The sequence below is a fragment of the Cryptotermes secundus genome, unplaced genomic scaffold, assembly GCF_002891405.2.
Source record: "Cryptotermes secundus unplaced genomic scaffold, Csec_1.0 scaffold101, whole genome shotgun sequence".
In the NCBI taxonomy this organism is placed as follows: domain Eukaryota; kingdom Metazoa; phylum Arthropoda; class Insecta; order Blattodea; family Kalotermitidae; genus Cryptotermes; species Cryptotermes secundus.
Window position 1 is genome coordinate 762,798 of NW_019720704.1, and position 15,659 is coordinate 778,456.

Genomic DNA, 15,659 nt, shown 5'->3' on the forward strand with positions numbered 1-15,659 from the left:
AAAAAAAAACTCTTATAAAATAAAGAAATGGAAAATTTAATAATACAGGTAGTGCTGATGAAAATAAATTAAAGAATATCACTGCAGCAATTTCTTCCTCTGTCAGAAGACAAAATTCAGGGTCTCCTTCATCCAGCTGATGCCAGTCTTAGATATTTTCTTGCGTAGTTTCGGTCTCTCCAGCTGCCCTCAACAGAGTCTGAACGCCCGCTTGCTCTAATCCCTCTTGCTCCTAAATCCCATGTGTCTTTTGAAGTATGTACTCAACTGTGAACAGAATATTTAATTTCACATATTTTATTCTAGAGTCACTGTAAATAGGTTACTGATGGTTTACTCTATGGAGACAAACACTTTCTATTGCAGCATCTGATCGTAACAATGAAGAACCTGTCCATTACCATCGAGGAAAGACTTCTGCTGAAACTGTTCCTTTTTGTTGGCTACAGCCATCTCAGCCCAGAACAGGAGGATGCTGAGGAGAGTGACTGCACAGTACAACAGATTCTCACTGAAGTGACCTCTGTTCATGCAAAGAAATATTATTTTGGATTGCTCAGGCTTGAACCTGGTCACGTATGTATTGCTTGTTGAGAACCTGCACGTAGCTGTGGGGCCAGTTATTATGATCAGATTCTATGAAACAGCAGTTCTGTTACAGAAAATCGTTAGAATAATGCAGGATGGAAAAATGTTGTCAGTATTTACTTATGAAATTGTAATATCATGTACAAATTGAATGTGTGACATTGCAAATAAGTCAAAATTAATCTGTTTCCCCATTGCCCTCCTGCTTGGCGTCATTGTTGGTGACAGGCTGAGCAGTCTCTTCATCTATCAAGTCTGTACCAACTCGACAGTCGTGATTGGTATTCACCCATTCGTTAAACTCCTATTCACTCATGTCACGAAGTTTTGATGTGACACTGCTGAACTTTGTGACAGCACATTAATCCTATATGTCTAAAGCAGTTGATAGTGTAGATGCCAATAACTTCATTTCAGGCTCTTATTATCATATGAAGTGTGTGTAGGATCATTATCTATCTTGTGGTGTCTGATGACGTTCCAAAGCATCACATATAGAGTGCATGATTCCTTGCCTCACATTTGATCTGTAAAATGTTTTAAGGTCCTTTTAATTCTGAGGTCAAGGGACTGAATCAGAAATGTAATGCTTTGAGGTAGAGAAACTGATTCAGTGTACTGTAAGTTTAAATTTGGATGAGCTGGGTGGTTGTCCAAAATTGATGCAGTTTTGTTCCTTTATCCTTCCCCAGTCATGTTCAACAGGTAGATTTTTAACTCCTGTACACATTTACACATTTACACATGTGCATGTGTGCGCACCCAAAGGCCTCATTTTGGTTGTACCCATCATGTTGCATCTCAAGAGAGCTGTAATTCTTTTTACTCTTCCCTGGAGAAGCAAAACATCCTTTAGCGATCCTTGGGGTCTCTGTGGCATGACACCATTTCATAACTATTAAGTCTTTAATACAGTTTGTATTAAAGTAATACAGTTTAAATTTGGATGAGCTGGGTGGTTGTCCAAAATTGATGCAGTTTTGTTCCTTTATCCTTCCCCAGTCATGTTCAACAGGTAGATTTTTAACTCCTGTACACATTTACACATTTACACATNTGTGCATGTGTGTGCACCCAAAGGCCTCATTTTGGTTGTACCCATCATGTTGCATCTCAACAGAGCTGTAATTCTTTTTACTCTTCCCTGAAGAAGCAAAACATCCTTTAGTGATCCTTGGGGTCTCTGTGGCATGGCACCATTCCATAACTATTAAGTCTTTAATACAGTTTGTAGGCTGCTGAGCCATCTGAGTCTTGCTTCTCTACATCTTATTGATTATCCATTGGTTGCTTTAAACCATTTTTTCAATGTTTCACAAAAATCATTTGTTTTCTTATGCTGAAATGCTGTAGCTTATAGAAGTGTTCATTGATCTGGCCTGTCCTGAAGCAAACCAGCAATAGTTAATAGATGGTAAGCCTCTTCCATTTGTGCATCCCCTGCCTGTTTGCACCCGTCCCATTATTGTTCGGTGTGCAACAAGATTTTGACAGTTTTGGTAATAATGGCTGAAAGCCACTGCACTTCCAACTTCAACTTGCCATATCTGTCTGTAAGGTACAGCTTTTCTCTTGCACTCATATCTGTTCTCCTCACTCATTGACATTTTTATAAAACAGGAGTGAGGCATTAGCACTGATAGACTGCAGGTGTGCTCTGGCAACCAAGTTCTGAGTACTTGTTTACAGACAGAGTGGTAGAGACAGTGAGACTGGAAAGGCAGAATGGTTGGCAGCATAGAGATGTAGAAGTAGCAGGTAAAAGCAGTTATTGGGAGCAAGTATGAACAGCACAGAATCCATGTAAATAGAAGTCATTTAAGATCACCCACCATTCATGATGTCACTTTCTAGAGTACAGCAGTAGGAAGCCAAGGTTGGGGCTGGCTGGTGAATCTGTAGATCACTTGTTAGGTGTGCTGTTCAAACAACATTACCCACTCCACATATATATATTGTACTTAACACACTTCTAGTTCTGTAAGCAAATCCCTGTTTTAAATAAGTGACAAAAATATTGTGACATGATGCCTTAAGGCAGAATGGCAGGGCCCAGTAAACACAGTCTCGCAGCAACAGATATGAACAGAACAACAGAAGAACTGTGAGAAGCAGTGCTTTCTATGTGGTTCATGCCAAAAAGGACCAGTGGGGCAGGTCAGTCAGAGGTTGGCAGTTGGCAGCTGATTGTGAGTGAGCAGTGACAAAAGAATCCCCATTGTTAGAAGCTGCTGCCTAGCAACAACTGGTGAAGACATAACACACTGAGAAGACTTAGTGTGTGCTATAATGAGGATGTCATAGTTATTTGTTGTTATGAGTCATAAGTGTTCAAGAAATCCAATTATCAATCCAAACCCCATATCTGGTCACTAACAGGTGAAAATATTTTTTACTCTATTCTTATAAATTCTTTTCTACTAGCAAATTGTTGCATTGACCTAGTACCTACTGCACTTTTCTCTGTTTAATTGGAACTACTTAGGTTCTTCTTTATGGGACATCCTGTTTGGTCATGCAACCATTGCAGTGCTATCTTATTTTAGGTTGTCTTTCATGTGTATTGATAAGAAAGATAGATTCTTTGAACAGAGGAAGACCACAGAAGGGAACAATACCTGGCAACTGTTGATAACAGGATGAAGTACTAGCTCAGTCTAGACATAGATTTCAAAATTTTTCAGACATAGTAGCCAACCTCGGCTCAGAGACAATGACAGTCAACAGTAGATTATGCACCATGTCCTGGCAGATGGAGAAGTTGAGAAAAGTTGCATACATTCTTATGCTCGGTAGTGAACTGTCAGTTTCACCCATAGAAAAGGAGATCCCAGATGCATGCTCCACTGCTTTCGTGATAATTTCAGTTTAGATTTAAATTGTTCCTTCATATTTCTAGAATGCTTTAATCCTTACAGTGACAGTGTTGCTGAAATGAATGGTAGATAAAAATGCTTTTAATGGTGGTGCCACTGATCAGTCCTTTATATCTTCCATTTTGATTGCCGCATGGAAATGGTAGAAACTATAAGCTACGTGAAGACTGGCCGAAGCATATTGTGTTGTACCTGAAGATGACATCTATCTGTCTATCTAATCTGTCTGTCTGTCTGTCTACCTCTCTTTCTATCTCTCTGTCTGCCTGCCTGCCTGCTTGTCTATCTACCTACCTGTCTGTCTATCCATCTATCTCAGGATAGCGCATACGGTGTAGTAACTGGCTATGAACTGGACGGCCGAGGGCTAAGAGTTCGAGGCCTGGTAGTGGCAGTATTTTTCTTCTCTCCACAGTGTCCAGACTGGGTGTGGGGCCCATGAAACCTCTTATCCAATGGTTACTGAGGGCTGTTTCCCTGGGGTTAAACCACTCACCTCCAGTTGTTGCCAAGGTCAAGAAGAGTGGACCTATACATCCACTCCCCATATGTCTTCGTGGCATAATGCTTAATTAGTTAAGCACAGGGACAAATTTACTTGCAATCATGTACCATTCCAATGTCTGCAAATGCCAGGTCATTGGAGATTGGCATTGAGTGGGTCAGGGTTCAGGAAATGTATGTATGCAAAATAAAATACATTCAGATTTTATATAATGATGAATGTATTTATGGATCTGGTTTGATTGGAACAATATTAATATATTTCTTCTGAATTCTCTCACCCTACAGCTTTGTGTGTCATTTTCTTGGATGTAATCACCTACAAAAAATGGTTTTCCTAGTCATTATCATCCAGAATTACAGGAATTCAATCCCCCACTACCATGGCAGCCAGATTTTAATTGGGGGATAATGACATTTGTATTGAAGAAGCAAGACACTAGTCCACACACTTGCAATGGTAGTGTGATGCATGGCTAGTAGATGTTAAAGTAGATTCAGTGCTTAAACTGGCATGGGATTGTATGTCACACACCTCTTCCTCTAACATGTTCCCTGCTGTGATTTAGCCGTTCAGTTGTTTCTGACAAGACGCCTCACATAGCATTTATGACTTTGTGTAATTTGGTATCTTGTGACATTCTGTTCTGCCCATAGGATTTTTGTTTGACTGTGTGATCAGACTCTGAAATAGTGTCAGATTCTTTTTGAAGGAGCTAGGAATTGTATGCTTCTGTTGAGTATACTGGTTCATAACAACTGAAAAATGGTATGTGAAATGTAAAGAAGTGATGTGAGGTTTAATGTTCTCTTGGCATGGACTGTTTTGTGGGACATGATGCTGTGCAGCCTTTAGGAGACAGTGGGTTCCTCTGCACTGCTGGCAACAGTCCACCAGACTACACATTATCATATACCAGAAGACATTTACTTGTTTTAAAGCAATTAAATTTGCGCAGTTTTGGTGCCAAATATGGAAACAACTAAAATCTTACTTAAAATGTTGAAAGGTCAGTGAGTCAGGTGTCATTTTAAATGACATGTCAGAAACCAACACAAGCATTTTAATCCCCCATTCCTCATTCCCTTGTGCTTCTACAAAATGTATGCCACAAATCTATACCTATTTCTATTTCTCACAGCTTAAGCCTGATCTAGGAAGGTGATTTTGAATGTGTGGTTTCCTTACAGGTAAAATTGAGTGTGGTGACATCCAGCAAGTTGCCAGCACAACTGCAGTCCATCAAGAGGAAGCTGGGGCTCACACTGATCAAATTTGAGGATGCATCAGTTGATCTCAAACCATTCGTCAAGAATCATTCATTTGAAAGCAGCAAATTCTTTTTACATTCCATTCTAAAGCATTACAAAGATGTAAGTAATATGCCTATAACAAACAACTTTCCTTCCCTACCCCTTTCATGACAGAACATTTGAGAGGAAGTTCACTATTTGCATGGGGTTACTACAATTGCTATAGTGTCAAATAAATATGGAATTCAAAACCAAAGAATCAACACTATACTTAGCAAAAATCAAACACTGCACTTTGAAGAGTAACAACATTTAGGTAACCTTTAGAAACTGAGCTATGTGTGATAGGCTTGAAAGCAGTCTGTTAGGTACAGTGAAACTTGGCACTGTAGGTTACATATCTTTTATCTTCCTATTTTCCAAGTTTGATGCATGCCAGACATCTTGTCTGTGGTCCACATTACTTCCCAGAGGGAGAAACTTTGTCAGTGAATATCTCTTACTCTTTCAGAATCACATAATATGTCTTCTGTTTGGCAGTGACCAGTTGCTTTACACTCAAGTGTCAGTAGTGTCAGTAGTGCCAGTAAAGCTTTGTTGCCAAATTGAATGTCACTTGTTTAATAGGATGTCCACTGTTTTCCCTGTAAGTTTTGAGAGCTGGCCTGTCTCAGTCACTATAGATACTGAAGACTGGAAGACAAAGAGATGAGGGTTTGATTCTCAGCAAGGCATATCTTCTCAAGTTTTAATTTCAGTGTTTTGATAGGTAGAAATTATAACATCATTTCATTTGTCATGCCACTTCACCATTGTCAGTGGTCCACAGAGCTGGGCACTTCACTCTTTGCCGTTTGGCATCGTTGACTGTCTTTGGAGCACCATTCCTGTTAATTTTTAGACTTTCTTGTGTTTTGGCAGACTGGTCAAAGCTGGATGGTTGTAAGAATTATCCTCCATGCTAGCAAGGGTTTGACAAATGAAGAATGATGGCTGTTGTTTTGTGCATGTCGCTTGTTATGAGAGATGGTTAAATGGTTGTCTTCAACCATACCTACTGAGAGAGACCGTAAACATCCTGAACAAGACACAAAATTCTCAAGTTGCTGTGGCAGTTGTAGCTATTTTAAGAGATAAATCTGTTTGGAACATGAATGTTCCTTCTGTAATGTAAGGGATCTATCTGCCAGATGTTCTGACTGGGAAGGAATAGGCTTCTGTAGGACCTCCACAGTTTGCTTTGTTGGTGTTGTCTGGGACATGTAAGAATTTCATTATTAGTTCAGACACATTTCTTTAAAAAGTATGACCAGTGAATGGACTTTCAGGTACTGTCATTAATGATAACAAAATTTGTTTGAAAGGAACTGAAGTGGCAAGCAGCTAGCATCTTGGGGTCTGTGGACTTCCTTGGCAGTCCTCTGGGCTTTGTCAATGATGTGACAGAAGGAGTGTCTGGGTTGCTGTTCGAAGGGAATGTTCAAGCCTTAGTCCAGAATGTGACTCATGGCCTCTCCAACTCAGCAGCCAAAGTGACAGGTAGGCATTCCTGCCGTGGTTTACTGTGCTCATGTTCATGAGTAGGACACATATTCTGATAACTCTGTTGTCTGTAGCATGGCACCAGATGCTCTCCACAGTTTAGAATCACATCATCAGCAGCAGAATATTGCAGTTATCTTTCATCATAATCTCCTACCATCATTTCAATTTTAAATACTCAAGATGTATTGTCTTCTGTAATTAAAGATACTTTTGCAAATAGAATCCTACTCTTGCAGGAACACCATGACAGTTATGTGTTTTATTGCTGAAAGGGGAAGATTGCAGCGATAAAAGACAAGTCATCATTCACATCATTCACTGTAAACTCCAGTTTCTTTCAGAAGTATCCCCAGCACACATTACTGTTGTAACCAGAGTTCAAATCCTGTTGTTGCCAGAACATCTCTGAATGGCTCTAGTTCATTACCAAAGCATTTCTTGATCCATGTTTATATAAACTGATTTCACTGTTTTGGGCCAGCAATTTTCTATTCTTATTTCAGGTACACCTACGTAAGTATATAATAGAAAATAATCTGCTTCAGTATTTTCTGTTGTGTCCTATACTGTAACTCAGCACAAATGGATAATACATTTTATTTCAGTGTATTGTTTATGGAACAACAGCGTGAATAGCTCAGATTGTATAGCATTGAATGTGGGATGTGAGATTTAAGGCTCTTACAACAGTGACTGTAAGATTGAAGTCTTGGATATGACACCATGTAGTTTAGTAGAGTTCTGTGGGAACATATGGCATCTATCTGCAGTGAAGTTTCCTCCAAAATGTTAATGCTGTCTACCAGACTTCATGGTGTCACACCCAGAAGACCATAATCTTCAATGGTGGGATGATTACTAAATAATAAATCAAAGATTGTATGGAAGACAATTGTCATGCCTGATTTGTGGTATATTCTCTCTTCGTGAAGGTAGTGAGGCAAACTACAGGAACCTCAGTCAGGACAGTTGGTTTCTTAATTGAGATTAGAACCTGTAAGATCCCGAATATGAAGCAGCAGTACTGCCCATTCAGTCATAATTCCCAGCCCACAAGTGAGAAAGAATTAAGCATGTTATCATGTTATCATTTATCATCATTCAACAATCCATACATACAGGTATTACAACCATTTGGATAAGGAAATTGTCAGTTTTACATCTAATTCTCGTGCATATCTTTACAGTATACCCTGTACCACCCTAATATAGGGGCTTTTTTGTCTGAATAATATTATAGATCTAGTTACCATTAATTTCATTGTCTTTACACAAATACAACAAATTAATCAGCTATATATTACATGGACTTTGATACAAGATGCCGAGCAGTGCGGTTGTGTCAGTGTAGCACTCTGAGGACTCAAGTGTTTATAGTGAATAAACTCAAGAAAACGATCAAACAGAACAAACACGCTTGTGATCTATGCCAGCGAGAAAACATCTCTACAAAAACAAAAAAACAAATATATACAGAAAAAAAAAAGCTCGCAACATCTATGTACTGGAATCTCCAAACACCAGGTACAGTAGTAATGTAAACATCCCAACAGTGCAATAATGTACTCTGTAAATATCCCATTAGACCCCAGCTATACAATATGCAATGCTCAAAACCAAATCCACTACAACACTAACTGGCCTCCAATAACCCCATCCCCAACTACTTTTCCTCCTACTCTACCACCACCACAAACCCAAAATCCGCAAATGCAATCAGCTCCTCTCTTCTACCCCCCACCAGTTCTCCAACCACCACAACACACAAACCCCAACAACTCAACCAACATTAGAGGACAACACATACAAAAAATGTCATCATCCAGTGAAGATGACGAAAACATCGAATACAACAGCAACAATGACTGGCAAAGAATCATAAGCCCTAAGAGGAAACGAATACTGAAGCACCACCCACCCGCTTCAAATGACACCACGACAACAAACCGATTCAACCCCTTATTAAACCAACCTGAAACCCCAAACAGGGACATCAGTATGACTCTGAAAATAGCCAAACCACCACCAATATTCATCCATGGTGTCCAAAACTACTCAGAAATGATAAAACACATCCAACAAATTGCCGAACAAGAACAATACATCACCAAAAGCCTAGCAAATAACATAGTCAAAATAAATTGTGAAACCCCAGAAACATACAGGAAAATGGTGAGAGAATTCAAAACACAACAAATCTACTACCACACGTATCAACTAAAAGAAGACAGAGCATTCAGAATTGTGATACGCTAACTCCATCACTCCACTAACATTGAAGACATCAAACAAGAACTTGCAGAGCTGGGGCACAGAGTCAGAAACATAATCAATATTAATCACAAATCCACCAAAGAACCGCTAAACCTGTTCTTTGTAGATCTAGAACCAGCCTAAAATAACAAAACCATCTATGACATAACAGGACTTCTAAACAGAATTGTAAAAATTGACCCTCCGCACTCTAACAAAACAAACATCATACAATGCACCAGATGCCAACAATATGGACACACAAAAGCCTACTGCAATCAGCCATATGTCTGCGTCAAATGTGGCGGATCGCACAAAACTATGGACTGCAAGAAAACAAGGGACACACCAGCCAGATGTGTGCATTGCGAAGAAGACCATCCAGCCAACTACAGAGGCTGCGACCACTACCGCAAGCTAACCAAAGGCCTCACTAGCCCAATACATCAAAAAATTACCACCACACCTATCTACTGAACCGAAAGCTATGCGAGAAATATTCCAGCACGAGAACCATCATCACCCAGAAGCTACGCAGACGCTACAGGACACAACTCAACTCCGCCAGAAGAATCCACCCACATACTCGTAAAATTCCTAGACGAATTCAAAAACCTACTACAACAACTACTGCAACAAAATACTATGGTACTAAATATGATCACTACACTCATCAACAAAATACATTAAATGTTCAAATTTCTAAGAATTGCACAATGAAATGCCAACAGCCTACAAAATCATCAAGAGGAAATAAAAATATTCTTAAAGATAAATGCTATAGATATTCTCCTAATCAGCGAAACCCATTTCACCGACAAAAGTTATATCAACATACCAACATACAAAACCTACCAGACCAACCACCCCGACGGCAAAGCGCATGGAGGAACAGCAATCATAATCAAAGAAACTATAGATGATTTCGTCTTACAGAAGTACGAAGAGCCACACATCCAAGCTTCCTCAATCAAAATCACAACCTTCCCATACCCCTTCACCGTTTCCTCCCCGATTCAATCTCAAGAAAACCCACTATGAGACCTTCCACGCCATAGGGAACAAATTTATAGCCGGAGGTGACTTCAACAGCAAACATACCTTCTGGGGATCAAGGCTCACCACCACAAAAGGAAGAGAACTACATGCAACAATTACTGACAACAACTACTCATGCATATCTACTGGCTCTCCGACATACTGGTCAACAGATAAGGAAAAAATTCCAGATCTACTGGACTTCATCATAACAAAGGCATTTCCCCATCCTACATAAAGATCACCGGAAGTCTAGATCTGACCTCCGACTTACTCCTATCATAGCAACAATAAGCACAACAGTACTCCCAAAAAAAATCCAAGCCCAAGCTCCACACCTCCAAAACAAATTGGGAACTATTCCGACAAATCATGGACACCAACACAATACTAAACACCAAACTGAAGGACCCAACTGACATAGAAAGAGACTACAAACATTTCATAAACCTATTACAAGAAGCAGCCAAAACGGCAAGCCCTACATTCCAACATACCCCCACCCCTAACGACATCCCAGTAAGGATAAAAAAATTAATTGCCGAAAAAAGAAGAGCAAGATCACACTGGCAAAAAACCCATTCCCCGGAAAGCAAACTAAAGTTCAACCAACTCAGCAACAAACTAAAACTACAATTACACGACTTAAGGAATACATCTTTCGAAAAATATCCCGCAAACCTCTCCAGACAAGACAACTCTATCTGGAAACCCATACGGAACAAAAGGCGACCAACATGAGTTACCTCACCAATACGTAAGTGCACGACTCCTCCAAGCAAATGGGCAAGAAGCGATCAAGAAAAAGCTGAATTGTTTGCAGAACACTTACAAGAAGTATTCACCCCCCAGGACAACCTACCACTACAGGAAGTAGACTCAATGCTCAACGAAACCATGCGAAGACCTAAACAACCAAAGCAATTCATGCTAAAGGAGATCCACACAGCAATAAACACACTAAAACCCAAAAAAGCCCCAGGACTGGACCTCATCACCACCAAAATTCTAAAACAACTGCCAAAAAAAGGACGACTCAAACTCCTATACCTTCTCAACGCTATTCTCCGATTAAACTACTGGCCCCTCCCGCTCAAAACAGCCCAAATCATAATGATATTAAAACCTGGGAAAAACCCAACCGACGTCTCCTCATACCGACCAATAAGCCTCCTATCAATAATAGCAAATCTCCTCGAAAAACTATTGCTCAACAAAATCAACCAAGATTCAGATCCAATAAGCTGGACCCCAGACCATCAGTTCAGATTCCGCAGAGCGCACTCAACCACTCAACAAAGCCATCGCATCGCCAATACCATATGTCAAGCACTGAACAAAAACCAATACTGTACTGCAGTATTCCTAGACATAGCCCAGACTTTCGACAAAGTCTGGCATCCAGGTCTACTCTTCAAAATGAAAACACTTCTCTCATCATACTACTTCCCTTTATTACGCTCATACTTAAGCAACAGAACTTTCGTAGTTAAAGTAAACAATGAACAATCAAGATGACTAACAATCCGCTCAGGCGTACCACAGGGAAGCCTGCTGAGTCCCTTCCTCTACACGCTCTACACCCACGACCTCCCCACATCCCATAAAACACTCGTAGGGACATTTGCAGACGACACGGCTATCTTCGCCACACACGATAATCCAACCACAGCAGCAACTAACTTACAGGACCACCTCATACTCATAGAAAAATGGCTAAAAAAAATGGAAAATCGAAGTTAATGAAGCAGAATCCATTCAAACAACGTTCACGCTTCGAAAAGGCAGATGCCCCCCCGATTCAAATAAACCACACTACCATCCAACAAAAAGATCAAGCAAAGTATCTCAGACTTACCTTTGACAGCAAGCTCAACTGGAAACAACATATCCTCATGAAAAGGAAACAAATGGATCAAAAAATCAAAGACCTATACTGGCTCATAGGAAAAAAATCACACCTATCTATTGACAAGCTGCTAATATACAAAACAGTCATCAAACCAATATGGACATATGGAATCCAACTCTGGGGATGCACCAGCAAAACAAATATAGATCTCGTCCAACGAACTCAATCAAAAATTCTTTGTCTCATAGTAAACGCACCATGGTACGTGTCTAACCACACCATTCACACTGACCTCAAAATTCCATACGTCACAGAAATCATCAAAGAACACATCATCAGACACTTCAGCAAATTAGCTAACCACACAAACCTACTGCTCCAGCCACTTTTACTGCATCACGACCACAGAAGAATTGGACAAAAGTGGCCAGAAGATCTAAAGAGCTGAGGGACGCGTCGATGGAAGTGACCCACTCAAGCCACTGAAGTGTACAATTCCTAACTAATTGTACACAAGACAGCAAATTGACTGAAAGATTGTAGTATCTGATTGTCAATAAAGGAGAGAGAAAATATATATAATACATTTACACACTTGAAAATCAAAAGACATAAATTCATCTACAGAATAAAAGGAATGTTTCAGCAAAAAAGATTTTAATTCCTTTTTAAATTAGTTAAAATTTTTCCTTTGTTTTATTTGATCGGGGACCTTATTATACAAACTAATTCCCATATTTATCACACTCCTCTTAAAAGAGCTGTATTACAATGCTGTACGTGAAAATTTAATTTTCTTCGTGTGTTATAATTAATGTCCAAATTTATTGCCATAAAAGCCTTGTATTTTTTGATAAAGCATGTCACCTCCAATATATACAGAGAAGGCAATGTTAAAACATTGTAATATTTAAAAATTTGTCTACATGGAATTTTGCCAAATATGTGCAGAGTATTCTTAATGGGAGGGTAGACTGAAGAGAAGCAGATCTACAGGTATGCTTCAGTGTCAAGCAGGAACTCTTGATACTGTGTTACATGCAATTGCCTCAGCGTTGTTCATCCTCTAACATGTCATGTAATTTTCGTCAGAATCCTTGTCAGATGGCCTTGGTCGAGTAATAATGGATGAGCATCATGAAGAAACAAGACAGCGAATCCGCAAAATCCACACTGGGAACAGCAGTGATCACATTGTGGCAGGGCTGAAAGGTTTTGGTTTCGGTTTGCTAGGTGGAGCAACCAGCATCTTCAAACAGACCTATGAGGGAGCCTGTACTGAGGGATTTCAGGTAAACAGTGTTCATAGAATCATCTCTCCTCAAGTAACTCATGTAAATATACAGCTAACTGCAGTATGTGGTGTGCCAAGCAGACATTTAATCTAGAGATTCGTTAATGTTTTCAGAGAGTGATATTCTGATGTTGTTCAGTCCACATCATCTGCACATCTTATTTCTGTGTTCTCTCTTATAAATGAGGTTCCCTTACAGTAAACTTATAAAAGTCAAAAAGTATTGAAATGTTCTGTCTTCTGGGATATCATGCCATATAGTCCAGTGAAAGTCATCCAACATTTTTGAGGAACATAATGCCTCCATCTTCACAGTCAAAAAGTAAGCAGGCTCTGCTGGTGACCTGCTTCATGTTGGTTTCTTGCTTGACTTTCACTGCACTGTACACCATTAAATCCTACAAGCTGAACTCTCCATAACCACTGCTGTGAGACCTCAGATCCAGTTTAAAAGCATTTTGATTGAAACGGGGGTGCCACTGTGTATACCCACAATATATGGTCCTCACTCAGCTGTCATCAAATGGTGTGTTATGAATCATCACTGTGTTCAGAAGAGCTCACAGAAGGATCCTGTAAGATCCATTTTATTTTTTCCACCTCATATACACCGAAATCTCAAAATTTTGCTGTTCCCATGGGATATTTGAACCAAAATTCGAAATGCATTTTGTTTCACCATACATCCTTACGTGCCTGTCTCATTCAACTTTCTTGATTTTTTGAACAAATGTTGAGCTGCCATTGTGAATTGAAGTAAATTGTCCAAAACGATGTGGTGATATGTTAAAGGGATGGCTGACTGCCTTCTAGTACTTGAGGGTAAAGTACTGAGTACTTGTCTTGTGGACTGAGTGTGAGGGAGAGGCTGGCCCTGTGCCAGTGTATGCACCTGCATCATAATTTTTTGTTTCCAGACCCCACTCCCCTCTTCCCATCTCTCCTAACAATGCGAAGTGCCTGGTCCACTCACGAAAGTGCAGGATCCAGGGATTCTGAAGTGTGAGGAACTGGAGGGGGGATGTGCAGACACACTTGGCACAGAGGGCACACCCTGAAACACAGGTAGTCAGTTCAGTGTTTGAGTACAGGGAGCAAATTAGTGAGTGCAAGAAGACAGTACTGTGACGTAAAGTGAAATCATGGTGGACGTAACAAGCCAAGGTGAAGATCATAAATATGGCTATTGATTAACTGAAAATAACTTATCCAAAGTGAGGTAAATATTAAAATATAGAACTGGCAGATGGATAGAGAAAGTTACACAAGTTTCACGACTACTCTTCACCAAACATTATCAGGCTAATAAAAGTAAGGACACTCAAACTGATGGGGTGCGTGGCAGATGAGAAATGCATAAAAATTTCACTGAGAGATCCTAAAGGGAAGAGATCACTTTGGAGACCAGGTTATAGGCGAGAGTGATAATATTAACACTTACCTTAAAAAGATATGCAGATGTGGATGAGATTCATCTGGCTCAGGGTGATTCCAGTAGTAAGCTTGTGTAAACACAGTAATAAACCTTCAAGTTTTATGAAAGATGAGGAATGTGTTTATCAGTTAATTAACTGTCAGCTTCTCAAGAAATATTCTGTTGTGCAAAGTGAGATGGTTTCATGTCAACCATGTAGGCAAACCCACATTTACATATTTCATCCTTGTCATTATGACAGTTGGCTCCATAAAAGGTAAAAAGATAAAGCTATTCCTGTAATAGGCTATGGAGGCCCATAGGGTTGTGTGACATCAAGGCTCCTAAATTTTTCTGGACATTTGGCTCACATATGGTGGCGAGATTGTCAGCCATATGTGCCAGCTGCCCTTACCCCCAGGAAGATTCCTGTACTCATTTCTGTTATAGGCTGATTCAACCCCAGGGCCATAGTGTAGCTAAGAGGATTAGGTTAGTTGAGAAATGCGATGAATCAAACTGACGGCCTACCAGACATTAATTTACAATAGTCACTTAACATCTCCCACATCAGATGTAGAGCTTCCAAGGCATCTAGAAGTTATAGTATCTTGTTGGGCAGCCACGTCAATTTGGAGCAGAAGTGCAATATGCCAGATGCTATCAGTGCCACTGTGATCATTACCTAATGATGGCACTAGATTCTGCACTTAGTGCTGAGTTGTGCACAACAGTGGAGTGTAGAAGCCTGTGCCATTCCCTGTAGGAATCCTGCTTTGTAGCCAGTTTGCCAGTACAGAAGTTTTGCATTGGTCTGTTGCTTACAATGCTAAATGAACACAACGACCAGTAGCACTTTGAAACAAGTGAGGGAATTATAATTTTTGGTGTCTCCCAGGAGAAAGCTTCATAGCTCCCTGGGAGGCCACAGTTTCCACTGTGGGACACACTGCCCTAGACCATCTGAATACATGGTGCATACACAATGTACCACAGATAATGGACAGTATCTAATGTAACAAAGTCTCACATGTTTTCTCG

At 40.0% G+C, this 15,659-nt stretch overlaps 1 protein-coding gene across 1 annotated transcript in view; it reads left to right on the top strand.

Moving 5' to 3' along the window:
• LOC111870922 (vacuolar protein sorting-associated protein 13D) overlaps positions 1–15,659 on the top strand; it is a 232,195-nt gene that overhangs the window by 200,319 nt on the left and 16,217 nt on the right. The window contains exons 62-64 of the mRNA XM_023863598.2: positions 5,160–5,342; positions 6,587–6,761; positions 13,003–13,202. Of these exons, the coding sequence (XP_023719366.1) occupies positions 5,160–5,342; positions 6,587–6,761; positions 13,003–13,202 (558 nt within the window). The remainder of the gene's footprint in view (positions 1–5,159; positions 5,343–6,586; positions 6,762–13,002; positions 13,203–15,659) is intronic.